The 14,083-nt window shown below is 38.3% G+C and overlaps 1 protein-coding gene across 5 annotated transcripts in view; it reads right to left on the bottom strand.

Annotated features, from left to right (window-relative positions):
• Positions 1-4,112: 4,112 nt before the first annotated feature.
• LOC141753178 (stAR-related lipid transfer protein 13-like) overlaps positions 4,113-14,083 on the bottom strand; it is a 70,955-nt gene continuing 60,984 nt past the window's right edge. For all 5 annotated transcript variants that reach the window (XM_074611585.1, XM_074611587.1, XM_074611588.1 and 2 more), the window contains 9 exons: positions 12,952-13,122; positions 12,283-12,442; positions 11,169-11,367; positions 10,613-10,826; positions 9,971-10,085; positions 8,859-9,110; positions 8,380-8,597; positions 6,865-7,041; positions 4,113-6,774 (listed from right to left, as the gene is read on the bottom strand). In XM_074611585.1, the coding sequence (XP_074467686.1) occupies positions 6,657-6,774; positions 6,865-7,041; positions 8,380-8,597; positions 8,859-9,110; positions 9,971-10,085; positions 10,613-10,826; positions 11,169-11,367; positions 12,283-12,442; positions 12,952-13,122 (1,624 nt within the window). In that variant the 3' untranslated portion in view covers positions 4,113-6,656. The remainder of the gene's footprint in view (positions 6,775-6,864; positions 7,042-8,379; positions 8,598-8,858; positions 9,111-9,970; positions 10,086-10,612; positions 10,827-11,168; positions 11,368-12,282; positions 12,443-12,951; positions 13,123-14,083) is intronic.

Below are 14,083 nucleotides of genomic sequence, written 5' to 3'. Positions count from 1 at the left end.
CCGGTCTCAGAGGAGATACATCTGTTTCCCCCTGTATGCCTCTCTCTCTCTCTCTCTCTCTCACTGCTCAGCTTTATAGGAGGAATGTGGTGCAGATAAAGAGCATCAACATCCAAAGTGCATCACTACAAAATTCAGCTGAGTTCTTCGGATAGTGTGAATCATGTTGGTCTCTTTAATGAGATAAGAGATTTTTGCTTTCAAATCCCGCTATTTTGGTCTGTTAATTAGAGCGTTACATAAGCAAGGCCGGGTTAGGATCAGCCATCACTCCTACAATAATGTTCTTATATCTGTGATGGAGGAGAGAACATAAGAAAAATTAAAGGAAAGCAAGACTAAAAATGATTTCTAAAAGACTATACTACTGCATAGGCTATAGGCCTTTTTCTGCATTTAGAAATCATCGAAACCACTGAAGTTGTTCTTTCTTAATAAAAAAATATATTTAAGATATCTTTAAGTATATACTTTTTGTGCATACTGAGTTTATTTTTGTGACAAAAGTATTTATTATCAAATTATTATTTACTATAACATTTTTACTGTTTAATTTAATGCAAATACTCACAACAACACAGACCAGAAACTTTCTTGCAAAGTATTAAAGGTGCTATTGATAACACTGATAACATTCAGCCACTAGATGTCGCATTCCCCTTCCACCGTTCCATGACATTTACTTCACAACAAGTCATTGCCAGGCACTGACCATCAATCTCTGCCATTTTTCATTGTTTTCCACACTTACTGACGATGCAGAGATACCACGTGATACCAAAGTTGTTTTACTATTGGCTTACAGTGACAAGCCTTGTTAGAAGTGAGAACCAGACGTCGAATATCTTCCACAGAGATAAACAAAAAAACATTAATTTTTGCCCCGCCAAAAGTTTTAAAATGGTTAATACACAAACATAATAATTTTTTTCAGGAAAAGCCATACTTTTATTCGGCACCTTTCTAAAGGCTCTGTGGATGTATTATTATTTTTTAAATATTCCTAAACATAAAAATGTTATCAATAAAAGCTTTAAGTGATGTAGGCCTATTGACTCAGACTTTTTAACAGTAACATGTAGCCTTTGTACAAACATACAGATACACAAATCTCACTTTTACACGATTTTGTGTCTTTTGTTAATGTTGCTCATTGCTGTATCTATTATGTACAGCCCTTTTAGGCATGCTTTGTGATATTGGGCTATAATAAACTTTAACTTGACAAATATCTAACAAAACATACAATAGGCAATTAAAATTTAAGAAAATAGCCTAATACTAATATGCAATATTATAGGGGTAGTATAGGCCTATAATATGGTGTTTTATAGGCCTACTATACTACTACTACTAATATACCATATTATAGGGGTAGTAGTAGGCCTATGTAGATTCTTGTTGGTGTTAACATGTTGTGCATCTTTCCAATCTGCCTTAATTAGCCACTACCATGGCTATAAACTGGCTCTGTTATGTTCCATGATACTCCTAAAACCTTGGCCGCCATGTTTACTTTTGGATTGCAGCAATTAGCACATTTACTCCTTCTGGGGGTCATAAATCAGTCAAATCTGAGCACACAAACATGAAACACATATTTTCAAAATGCAATTTTACTTACACTATCCCAGGACTCCAGGACTCCGGTGTCCATTGTGACTAAACGTCCATAAATCCGTTTAGAAATGACAGGTAAAAAAAAGACGCTCCTTATAACTCTCCAGAACTCGCCTGAGAATCACCACGTTTTTAACTTTTCTTCAGTATCAAAGTACTCTAGTGATAGTTATCTGCACATTTATGGGCAAAATTGTCAACAGGAACTGTCCATAGCTAATTCGGCATACTTTTAACGCTGCCAATTTTTGTAAAAATGTGTACAAGTAGGCAAAAAAAAATAGCAACATCATACTATCTGTTTACATCCCTCAAAGTCCCAAATTATGGGAATTGTAGTTCTAAATGTACGAGCATGATTATCCCCTAAATCGAAGTAAAACCAAGAATATGCGAATAATAGGAGTTGCACACTCATTTATATAACTTTTTCATGTTGCACAGTATCAATAGTTTTCGTCAGTACTCTGATACTCTCCTCTATCCATTCCTATACTTGCCCTGTGTTGAAAAGAGAGGGATGTAAAGACTTGTTGGACAGGTGTAGTAGCTGGACATGCACTTCCTGTTTCCTCCAGAAGAGGTCACCCTCAAATCCTTCTGCAGGGTCACCCTGCCTGAAATAACATTGATGATCTTAGAAATCCCTCTGCATTTTATCTGAACATATTGAGAGCCAGTAATGTCATATCAAATTAATAAAAAAATAATTTCAATGTTTGCTGAGAAAATCTACCCTTCTGGAATAAGGTGGATTCAGTTGGGGGAAAATCAATGTTTGATTCACCTTGTCAGTAATCTTTTCTTTTTTTTTTTTTCCACATAGTGTAATTTGCAACATGATGTTCCTCATTTGTCAGACCCCATGGAGTAGTGGAGGTGTAAAGTACACCCACAGTGCAGAGGAGAATTGACATTCAGGAGCTGTAACAGTGTGCCCTACTTTATATAAATAAGGGGTGAAATGCAAAGGAAAAAAATCGTGTATAAATAAATAAATACATAAAAAATAAATGCAAAAATAAATTAATAAAAAAATGCAAACATAATTAAAAACATTTAAAAATTAATACAAATGAAATTCATAAATACATAAAAAGGGAAAATTAAACAGAAGAGTAAATAAATAAGGAAATTAATACAAAGTTAGATAAATAAAGAAGCAAATAAAACAGAAATATTATGTCACATTTTATCAATTAATTAATGGCTACTTTTATTTTTAATATTATTTTTACTACATTTAGTGATATTTATTTATTTATCGAGTCATTTATTTTTAATTTTGGCAGGTTCAGTCCTCCACAGCGTAGTTGATGGACATGTACTTCCTGTTTCTTCCAGAGAAGGTCACCCTCAAATCCTTCTGCAGGGTCACCCTGTGTGAAACATCATTGATGATCTTATAAATCCTTCTGCATTTTATCTAAACACATTGAGATACAACATATGTCATATCAAATTGCATAGTCCATGCCTTCATAATTTCAATGTTTGCTTAGAAAGTCTACCTCTCTGGAATAAGGTGGATTCAGTTGGGAAAAATCAATGCTTGATTCACCTTGTCAGTAATCGTTTTTTTCCATAGTGTAATTTGCAACATGTTGCTCCTCATTTGTCAGACTCCATGGAGTAGTGGAGGTATCAAGTACACCCACAGTGCAGAGGATCATTGACATTCAGGAGCTGTAACAGTGTGCCCTGCTTTCTAGATAAAAATCACTGACATGTTAACTGAGCTAGATGTTTCAGTCATCTCTGTGTTGTTACAAAAACTACCAGACACCCTGGCTTACTGGGAGAGCAGCGTCTGTGTTAAAACACCTTCACCGCCCTCTGTGAGAGTCCCCATCTAACACGGTTAAGTAGGTAAATGTGATTGAGTATTGATCCGAGCTGTGGAGGTTTAGTTCCCTACATCCGTCCATTGAAAGGACACAGAGGAAGAAGAGTGGAAATCTTCACAGGGAGAACCCCCTGATGACTCTTCATACAATCAAGTTATCTAAAAACATTTTGCATGGTAGATTCATTCATGACCTTCAGACTCCAGTGGGGCAACAGCACCACTCAGTGGACACAAAAGCACATAACAAGGACATTATTATGTGTGATATACACACATTTTTCAGACTTTTTAAAATACTTTTTATCTGACCTTTTTTCTGACTTTTTTCTGTAATTTTCAAAAAAATTCCAGACTTTTTTGTGGAAATTGTTTCGCACGTTTTTGTATATTTTTGTACATATTTCGGACACTTTTTGCCAACATTTTTCAGACTTTAATTCAGGCATTTTTTTGACTTTTTTTCAACATTTTCTTTTAATTATTTTTCGGACCTCTTCCAGTCCTTTTTTCCGAATATCTTCGAACATTTTTTTGACTTTTTTCGCACGTTTTTTGTACATGTTTTGTAAATTTTTCTGACATTTATTTTCATGCTATTATGCCTTGTAATATTAAAAAAAGAACATTTCCACATAATACAATGTTTTTTTTAATTCTTTAATTTTTTTATTCTGTCGTTTAGAAACAATGGTTCTGTTTTCTGTCAGAAATAACCACCCTGGTCTCAGCTACTCAGCTAGGTTTGGAGCCACTCCCCACACAGCTGAGGACTCACGTCAAAGTCACTCTCTCACCCTTTGTCTCTCTCATACACACATATTTACACAGACACACACACACACACACATGCCACACCAGCAAACAGCATCCACGCAGGATTTTGGTGGCACTGTAGAGATATTGTATCATAGCAACACCGTAGCAACGCCTACAGCCGAAAAAACAACAACTATAAAGCCAAGGCAGCGCCATGGCAGAGCAAGCTTTTTAGTCTGCTATTGCTTTAGTGGGATGGTGTGTCACATTTCAGCATATCAATATGATAGGAAACACCCTGAAAAGCTATGATGTTTATCTGCTGGCACAGAGAGCGTCGTATATACAGTATTTACAACACAGGCTGTACGTGTATCTAAAATGTAGATACACGGGCACATTCATGCACTCCCACACACACACACACCAACACACACAATTTCAAACATGCTTCCCAGAAGCAGTGAAATGGTCACATGTCTTAGACATTGTATAGCATGACAGCAAAAAAAAAGGTGGTGCAATATAAATTGATATAATAACTTTAAAATAACATTTAGATAATAATTAACACTGGAAATAGTGAGAGAAATAAACAGTGATATCCAACACAATGTATCTATAACAGCACATTTATGGACCCGGTGAATGTTTGCCGTTTCTGTTGATCCAGATCCCTCATGTGCTTATTTTTCCTGTGCACTTTTCACAATATAATGCTGACATGTAGCCATACTGTACTGGTCCTGGTCACTCCCTGTTTTCAGAGCACTGGGATTTATGCATCTTTTATCTGTGGAAGGCTCGATCATAATCAAAATGCATTTTATAAATGTGCATATTGAAGTGATACGTTCACAGCTTTGTAGGAGTATTAGTTTATACTAGGGCTGTCAAAGTTAAAGCGATAATAACGTGTTAACGCAAATTTGTTTTAACGCCACTAATTTCTTTAACACAACGCAACTTGTGATTTTGAGGCTATAGCATGCTCAGTTTTAAAGTTAGTGAAGATACTGGCATCATATGAAACTTGAAAACCTAAGGAATTACTTGTCGGGAAGGAGAAATGCTCCAATCTTATGCTAAATTTTGGGGAGGAAAAACTGTCATGGTCATTTTCAAAGGGGTCCCTTGACCTCTGACCTCAAGATATGTGAATGAAAAAGGGTTCTACGGATACCCACGAGTCTCCCCTTTACAGACATGCCCACTTTATGATAATCACATGCAGCTTGGGGCAAGTCATAGTCAAGTCAGCACACTGACACACTGACAACTGTTGCTGACTATTGGGCTTGAATTTGACATGTTATGATTTGAGCATATTTTTTATGCTAATTGCAGTACCTGTGAGGGGTTCTGGACAACATTTGTCATTGTTTTGTGTTATTAATTGATTTTCAGTAATATGCATGTCCATTTGCAAAAAGCAAGCATATTTGCCCACTCCCACGTTAGGAAGATTATTAAATACTTGACAAATCTCCCTTTAAGGTACATTTTGAACAGATAAAAAATGTGCGATTAATCACAAATATTTTAATCGATTGACAGCCCTAGTTTATACATAAGAAATGGACAAATTAATTAAAAAGTTTGGCTATTACATGCATAAGATGTCAATATCAGATATTGTCAGTGTTGTTTATTTAATATCATTTTTGATTGACTGTGATAAAAGCAGATCAGGGGTGAATGTGTCCTGCTTTTATTCAATAATGGATCTGAGAAGAAAAATTGTTATGAGCAGTTTCAATCAAATTAGTTGTATATATTCCACTGTAGAGATAGTGTTAGGATAGGTTTCTCAAAGTAATTGATACAAATACGTGTATTCTACTTTAAGTGCGAGTAACTTTTATGCCATTTTTTACATGTTATAAAATCAGTTATAGTGATATCAAATTAAAGTGTTGGAGACGGCAACCATCTCATCATCACGCCTTCTGGTGCTGGCTGTTTTTATAAGGTCATCTTTTTTGCAAGATATTGGATTAGTAGACAAGGATTTTAGAGAATGACCCAGTATTAATAATACTTTCTGTCTGCACAACCGCATCCTTCCAATAATGCACAAGGTTATGATCCAATTATATGAAACATCAATGGCTATTCAAATGAAATCAAATAAGCTGTTTCATGTTTGGAATTGGAAAACAACGTCTGCTCCAAAATAGCACCGAAAATCATTATTTATGAGATAAATAAGTAGTGATATGTTGTTCTGCAGAATTGCTGCAATCCATGGCAAAAACTCTCTCCTTTCTCTGTGTGTGTGAATGACTGTAGCTCAGTACAGTATGGTACAGTAAACTCAGAAAAGACACTAAAGTCCACTGCCTGGATGATTCCCCTCCTGGGTTCACTGGTCCTCAGGTCCAGCCGCTCTCTGGCAGCGTGATCCAAGATAAAGCTGGATTTCTGGGGTTCAGCTCTTGGCCTCAGTGCTCATCTGATCCGGCGGCTGAAAAGAGGAGCGGATCCTCTGAGCTTCGTTAACACACAGGTGACCAAATGCTTTGTTGTACCATTCTGGAGATCTTCCCCTGTGACAAGAACAGCAAAATAACACACATTAATGATCACAGTGTTTACGAAGACCTTCACTATTGAGAGCACTTGAAGTCCGCCCACACCTGAGGTCCACTCTGGAGATATGCGTGAGCCTGGTCCTCCCGGTCCCACAGGGCTCGAGGAGGTACTGCGACTCCAGCACCACCCCCCTCACTGCTCCCATGCGTGGGCTGTCGTCATGTTCGACGGAAACACACACCAGCGCACAGGAGCCCTTGCACAGGTCTGTACGCCATGATCTGAGGGGGCGGAGAGACAAAATAGAGAAAAGTGGTGAGTTCAGTCAGGCATTTAATGTGAGAATGTGAGCTATTGTTTGGTAACTGTTTTATCATAACTACAACTAATACTTATTTTCATTGCTGACTAATCTGCAGATTATTTTCTTGATTAATCGATAAATTGCTGGTCTATGAAACATCAGAAACAATTTAAAATGACCATCACGTATCATCAAATGTCTTGTTTTGTCTGACAAAATACAAAAAAGTATTTGATTTACTATAATGCAAGCTGGAGTAAGTAAAGCAAATTCACACATTTGAGAACCTGGAACTGTCACGTGTTTTGGTGTTTTTGCTTGAATAAACTTAGTAATAGCTGCCAATTAATTTTCTTTTGATGGAGTGATCCATTGGTTCCCAACCTGAGGGTCCCGACCCCCACTAGGGGTCACCAAAGCTTCACGGGGTGTCACGAGGTCTTCTTGAATTTGAGGGGTGTTAAGACAACTTTTTTGAAAAATATACAGTTGTCCTATATCTCAGCATTTCATTCATTCCTTTGAAGAAAACTAAATGAAATTATTATTTTTATAGTTTGGATTATTATTTAAGATATAAACAGGATAAGGGCATGGGGAAGACCTGAACACAATCTCTATTCACAGCCTTCCCTCTCTGCTTAACAGCCTTGTCCTACATTAGAGAAGTACGCAGTTAAAACAACCAAAGAGCTAATAGAACAATGGCCAACGTCAGGGAAAAGAAAACACTGAATAAATCAAAAAAGAAGCCTATTAAGTATGAATGATTGTTAAAAAATAAAAAAAGACATATACAAACAAAGAATTGTATTAAAATGTCCTAAAAAATAACATGAAAACTCATCTCTGATGCAATATTCACAGGAAATAATCAGCTCAAAATTCATCCAAATTGCTTGTTTTACACAAACATCCTTCAGTTATTGGGTTCACTATTAATTTATTAATTATAGTTTATCAGCTATTCTGTACTGTCATTGTTGTGCATTGAATATAATATAAAATGTCCATAAAATATGTCACTTAGTTAGGGTTGTCAGTTTACTCAATGATAGAAAAGGGGTCCCTTAAGGAAAAAGGTTAGGAACCACTGGCCTAATCGACCAATCGTCTTTTTATACAGTATGATATTTTAGAATTGTTATTTTAAGGAATGTTTTAGCAGGTTGTTTTGAATAGTAATAGCCATAGTAAAAGTAATAGATATATGAAATTCATGTTGTGAGCTGCCCATTCTTTTTATATATCCTGTTGGTAGATAGATAACAAATCACACAAAGCATGCAAAATTTGTAAATTCATGAATCCTGACCTTAGTACCACATAGTCACAGCTGGGTTGAGGCGCCATATTGTGGCAGGAGTACTGGTACACGTCTGTTTGTTTATCCAGCGTCTCCAGAACCTTCTCCTGCTGTAGTTCAGTCTGCCACAGGTGGCGCTCTCTCATCAGCCGCTGCAGCACCTCACTGGGAGTCGCCAGCACCTCGACACACGCTCGCCAACGCCTCAGAGGGTTACCGTCTCCCACCTTACACACATCATGAGGGTTTGATTTATTGTGACAGTGTACAAAAGAGATTCATACCATATCTGATCACGTATAATTTGAACATGAATGTGGGTGAATTTTCCTTAAATTTACAATTTTTATGCTCACTAAACTAGCTAAACAAGTAGTATAATAACTTCAAAAGCATTTATGAAGATTCTGATATTCTCGGTTTTCTCTTCTTTCTTTCCTGCCCCTCTCAAAATCCAACGATATTCCAGAAATTCAATGACCACATACCTTTTTAAATGCCAGTTCTGTATGGTCAGTAGTGGAGCGAGACACCCAGCCTTTGCTCTTATCTTTGGCTTCTTCCAGCAGGTTCTGGACCAGCCTCTCTAGGTGCGTGTGATAGGATCCCTCCTCATCCTCCTCTTCCTCGTCCACATCCACCTCCTCCTCGTGAGCCTTGCCCAGCTCGTCCAGCGGCGGCACCATCAGCTCAGCCTCCATGTAGGAGTTGCGAGACTGGGTCACCATCTCCTCTGGGATCTGGGGGGAGCAGCCAGAGGACGTGCATCATTTCACATCGCTCCACATCAGCCCAGGCCTAAGTACTACCATGTCTAAAGCAGAAAATAGACCTTGTGCAAATTGACTGGGTTGTCCATTTGCCTTTGGAGTAACAGCATATGCACTGAGATGACTGATGATTTAAAAACATGTCATACCAGCTCCTTTTAAGTTTTTTTTGTACAAAAGTGGAACAGTTTAATATCAAATGACGGCATCTGCAAGATTTCACAGACCGGAGGAAAATCACTGTCAATCACTCGCTAACTCCGACCAAACGGTCATACAAGGCAGCGCTGATCAAATATGAATCAATATTATGTTACGTTAATGCCTATTTCTCACCTCAAATGTTTTCAGAATCATCTTGTAGTGTACTGTTTAGCTGTAAAATGAGAAAGTTTGTGACGCCATTGTAGAAATCTGTTGAAGGAATGCCAAGTTCCGGTCACATGACCGGAGCACAGCCAATAGGAATGCTCTCTCAATGAAATGACCTGTGATTGGTCAAAGTCTCCCGTCACGGGCTAGATTTTTTAAAGCCTGTAAACAGAGCCATGAGGAGGTGCAGAAGTCTAGTTTTCTCTCAGAACACTTGAATTACAATATGCTGAAAGGTTTTTATGGAATTTTTGCCCAATGATGCCAAAGATATACTGCCTACTGCCACTTTAATGTAACATATTAAGACATGGTCGTGCATTCAACACGATGATTTGCACAACTTATGTCAGTCATTTATAATTTTTTGCTCTTATGGAAACAATCCTAAAAAGTAGCAGTTAACCCGTCATATATGGATAATATATAATCACTCAAATACTGCTGTAAGTCCTGACCTGAAAGAGACGCTGGCACTCAGTGATCATGTGAGACAAGCCCTGGGTGGCCGCCAGGTTCTCGCTCAGGTCTTTCTGATCGGGGCGGCCCGTGGTGTACTTCCTCTGGATTGACCTTGAGGAATACAAATTATACAGAATATAAATCATGTGAGCATTTACATAGACGGACATAAGAATGCACTTGTTGAGGTAAAAGTTTCTATCATAAGGAGTTCTTATACAAAAATAAAGCGAAAACCTTGATTTTGTCATGGTGGCAAATTACATAGAGGGAAATAAGACACCCTGATAGTAATTATACAGTAGCAGTAGTAAGAGATGTTTTCTATTAACTATTCACCTTTATTTACATTTAAATGAATATATAAAATATTTTAAAAACAAAAAGAAAGAAATGTAACAAATAATGTGGCATTAAATTGAATCTAAAATCACATAATCAGGATAGAATCTTCTCTTAGTTGTCATTTATTTTGCACGGCCAACGCTATTTTCCCCAGATTAATCACACACAATGCTTCATTAATCCAGTCCTTGCAGCTCGTCGTAGTGGTGTCAACCCAGTTGTTCACTATAACAACACACTCGTTGAGATTTTCAATGTGAGCATCAGTGTATTTCATCGGCTCGTGAATGCACCTTGGTGACAGCACCTCGTTCTTCAGTATGCTGAGGTGGAAGAGCGAAGGTCCCAGGCAAACGGCCAGGTTCATCGGCGTCATCTGGTTCTCTTCCACCAAGGAAGTGACATCACGCAGGAAGTAAAGCAACGCCTGCAGAACCTCCCTGTTTTCATCCGGCATCAACAAAATAGCCGCTCTGACGGCCTGCAACCTCTGCTCCTTTGGGACATCTGAAGGAAAAAGAAAAGAGGAAGTGAGGAGAAATAAGTCGTGGTCCCCAACATCCCATCTTTGATGTAGTCTTCTAGTATTCATATGTACATTTCATAAACTTAAATCATACATACAGTAAGTAGCTAAAAATGAACTTTTTATTTGATGGTAATTAATGGTGTCCCGAATTCTATACATTTCATGATAATAATAAAAAATCACATTTGTGATAGTTTGAAACAGACGACACAGTGTGCTGACTGAATTTTCACTAAGGCCAGCTAAACAATTAAAACCATTTTCAGTCACATCCTCTGAGGCAGATGACATTCAGCATTCATAGCTCTGAGGCGACTTACACTGGTAAATATGCAGGAAGGTTTCCCCCAGCTTGCTTGTTAGCAGAGGCTCTGGCAAGTCTCTGAAGAACTGCTTGACCATGTCGGCCACGTCGTAAGCCGACTGGTCCTCGTAGCTCACAGAGTCGGGGGACAGCTCACACTGCTGCCTCAGAGCCTGAATACGAGACTTCACGCCAGATTTGCGGAACAATCCCACCTGAGACGGGAAGGAAAGAAGAGTCAGACAAAGCCAACAAGGAAGATGGAAAAGACACAAAGGCAATTTGCTCTATGTCGGCTGCCTCATATTTGAAATTTAAAGGGGACTTATTATGCTTTTGTGCTTTTTCCCTTTCCTTTAGTGTGTTATATAGTTTTTTTGTGCATGTAAAAGGTCTGCAAAGTTACAAAGCCCAAAGTCCAGGCCAAAGGGAGTTCCTCTCCACCACAGAAACGGTGCTCCTGAACTGCCTGAAACGCCTTGCTTAAAGTCCTGCCTTCTCTTCCGTAACGTGGTGATGTCACCAAGTAACACAGATAGTTTGGAACGCCCTCAAACAAAGCTAGTTAGAGCAGAGCTGGAGCAGAGTCTAAAGAGTTTCGTTCAGTTCACCCACCCCAACAGATCGGGCCAGCTAACCAATCAGAGCAGACTGGGCTTTTCAGGAGGCGGGCAGGAGCTCAAACAGAGTGTTTCAGTCAGAGGGTGAAAAGAGGTGCTGCAGCACAGCCGGTGTGTGAAAAGTAAAGCGTTTTTTGAACATTAAAGCATGTAAACATGTTCTAGTAGAAGCCCAAAATACAAGTATGAACCTGAAAATAAGCACAATAGGTCCTCTTTAAACAATCAGCATTAGCACCAGCAACCAGGTACTGCTTTTTTGTGAGGCGTCACAAGCCTAAACTGTTGGAAATTACTGGTTATTGCATTTTATAAGCTCATCATATTTAATATAAAGTGTACTAGTAAAGTAACTAGTAACTGTAGGTGTCAGATAAATGTAGTGGAGTAAAACGTGCAATATTCCCATCTGAAATGTAGTGAAGTAGAAGAACCATAGTATCCTAACATGGAAGCCCTACGGTCAGAGGAAATGCACAGACTCTTGTAAATGCTTTTTTCCTCTCTAACCTGGTCCAGACAGTGTGTTCGGAGGTGGCCGAGGGCCTGCTGTAAACACAGAGGGAGCGGAAAACCACAGCGCTGGACATGGATGATGAGGGGAACGCCAAACACACTCTTCTCTTTGTAGTCTGGCACCTTCATGCGCTTCATAAACTTGGGCACAGACCTGGGAGCGATAGACAGAAAACAATTAGGGAAGTGTGTGGGAGAAAGAGCGGCCTGTGCTTTCATTATCTTTCCCTTCATGTACATGCCGGTCAACAAGAATTTCCCTCTCGGGGATAATAAAACCAAACATGAGTGATCGTTAACAACACAAGGATGTGCTTGTGTTTGCGGATCACGGCGACTTGTTGGCTTGTGGTTGTGCGGCTGAGAATCTGGAGTCAGGTTTTTGATTTTAATCATGAATGAACCCATCGTAGCAGCCACTGTGTAGTAGATGAAGTAGGTTTTGTGTTACGGTGTTGTGCTGTTTCAGCTCTGATATAGACAAGTCAAAGGAAGCAAGTAACAATAACAGAAGCCATTGCAAAAACTGTCACACACATATAGATCAGATCACACCTTGTAAACTCCCCTGAATTATGAATGAATGCATGAAATATGAGCCACATTGTAGAGAAGAGGAGAGAGACATATGGACGATGTGTGTGGCTGTGAGCGTACACCCACCATGTCCATCCGTGTTTATTAGACATTGAATATTTCTCCATGATGGCGGTGAGGCGGAGCAGTGAGAACTTCTGCAGCAGGCTGAGCTGGCCCGCTGATTGGCTGCTGATCTGCAGTGAAGATGCTGGCTGGTTGAGATGATCAGAGGTTCGGAAACTGGGCCATCGTAGACTGGGATGGGGAGAAAATACCAGTAAAGAATGAGAGAGACATTGGGATTCAGTCAATGTAAAAGCCTTAAAGGATAATTACAACTTGGGTGTTATTATCTTATCATTATTTTGACCATATTTCCTAACTGTAATAATAACAAACGATAAAAATGACACACGCATCCAGTGTCCGATAGAATGGGCGCTGAATCAACGAAATATCTAGCAGAATTAAAACAGATAGATCCTGTGCAGAAATTCACCATCTTAAATACCCATAATGCATATAGTCAATCAAATATTAAATATCCGTAAGATAATACATTTTATATTAAACATATGCATCGATAGTATATCAAGGCTACATATATAATACTGTATATCTAAAGCTTCATAAAGATGATGATGGTATATAAAGGAACACACCAGTATACACAAAAATACACAAATATACAACAGGTACATGAAGAAAATGGCCTTATACAACAGCCTTATATATATATATATATATGCATATATATATATATATATACACAAACACATATATATACATATATATATAAATAAAAAAATCATGTACCCCCAATAGTTTGCATTCCATAAAGGGCTCAGGCTAAATAGCCATCATATATATATTACCTATTTGAGGCGCCTCTGTCCATTTATCTATTATTATAAGTTGTTGTAGAGGAAAAAGTAACACCACCACCTGGTGCTCAAAACGTTACACAGCAATGAAAATCCTTCTAACGGGAGCTACTTGGTGTTCCGATCTATCGGTTTTAATTCTGCTACATATCTGTAATAATAACATTGTATGAAAAAAATTATAATCTGGGAATGTGAAAATATTACTAAAAAAGAAATTCAGCAATCTTTACTGGTTTAAAAAAGAAAACTCCAGGTGAGCCAAATTTGTTTTGAAGAGAAAACAAAGGCCAACAGTAAAATGACTGATAACCAACAAGCTGTTTATCGTT

Source organism: Sebastes fasciatus, chromosome 16 (assembly GCF_043250625.1).
Source record: "Sebastes fasciatus isolate fSebFas1 chromosome 16, fSebFas1.pri, whole genome shotgun sequence".
NCBI lineage: Eukaryota > Metazoa > Chordata > Actinopteri > Perciformes > Sebastidae > Sebastes > Sebastes fasciatus.
The sequence above is the reverse complement of the archived record's forward strand: the minus strand, read 5'-3'. Positions and strand labels throughout refer to the sequence as shown.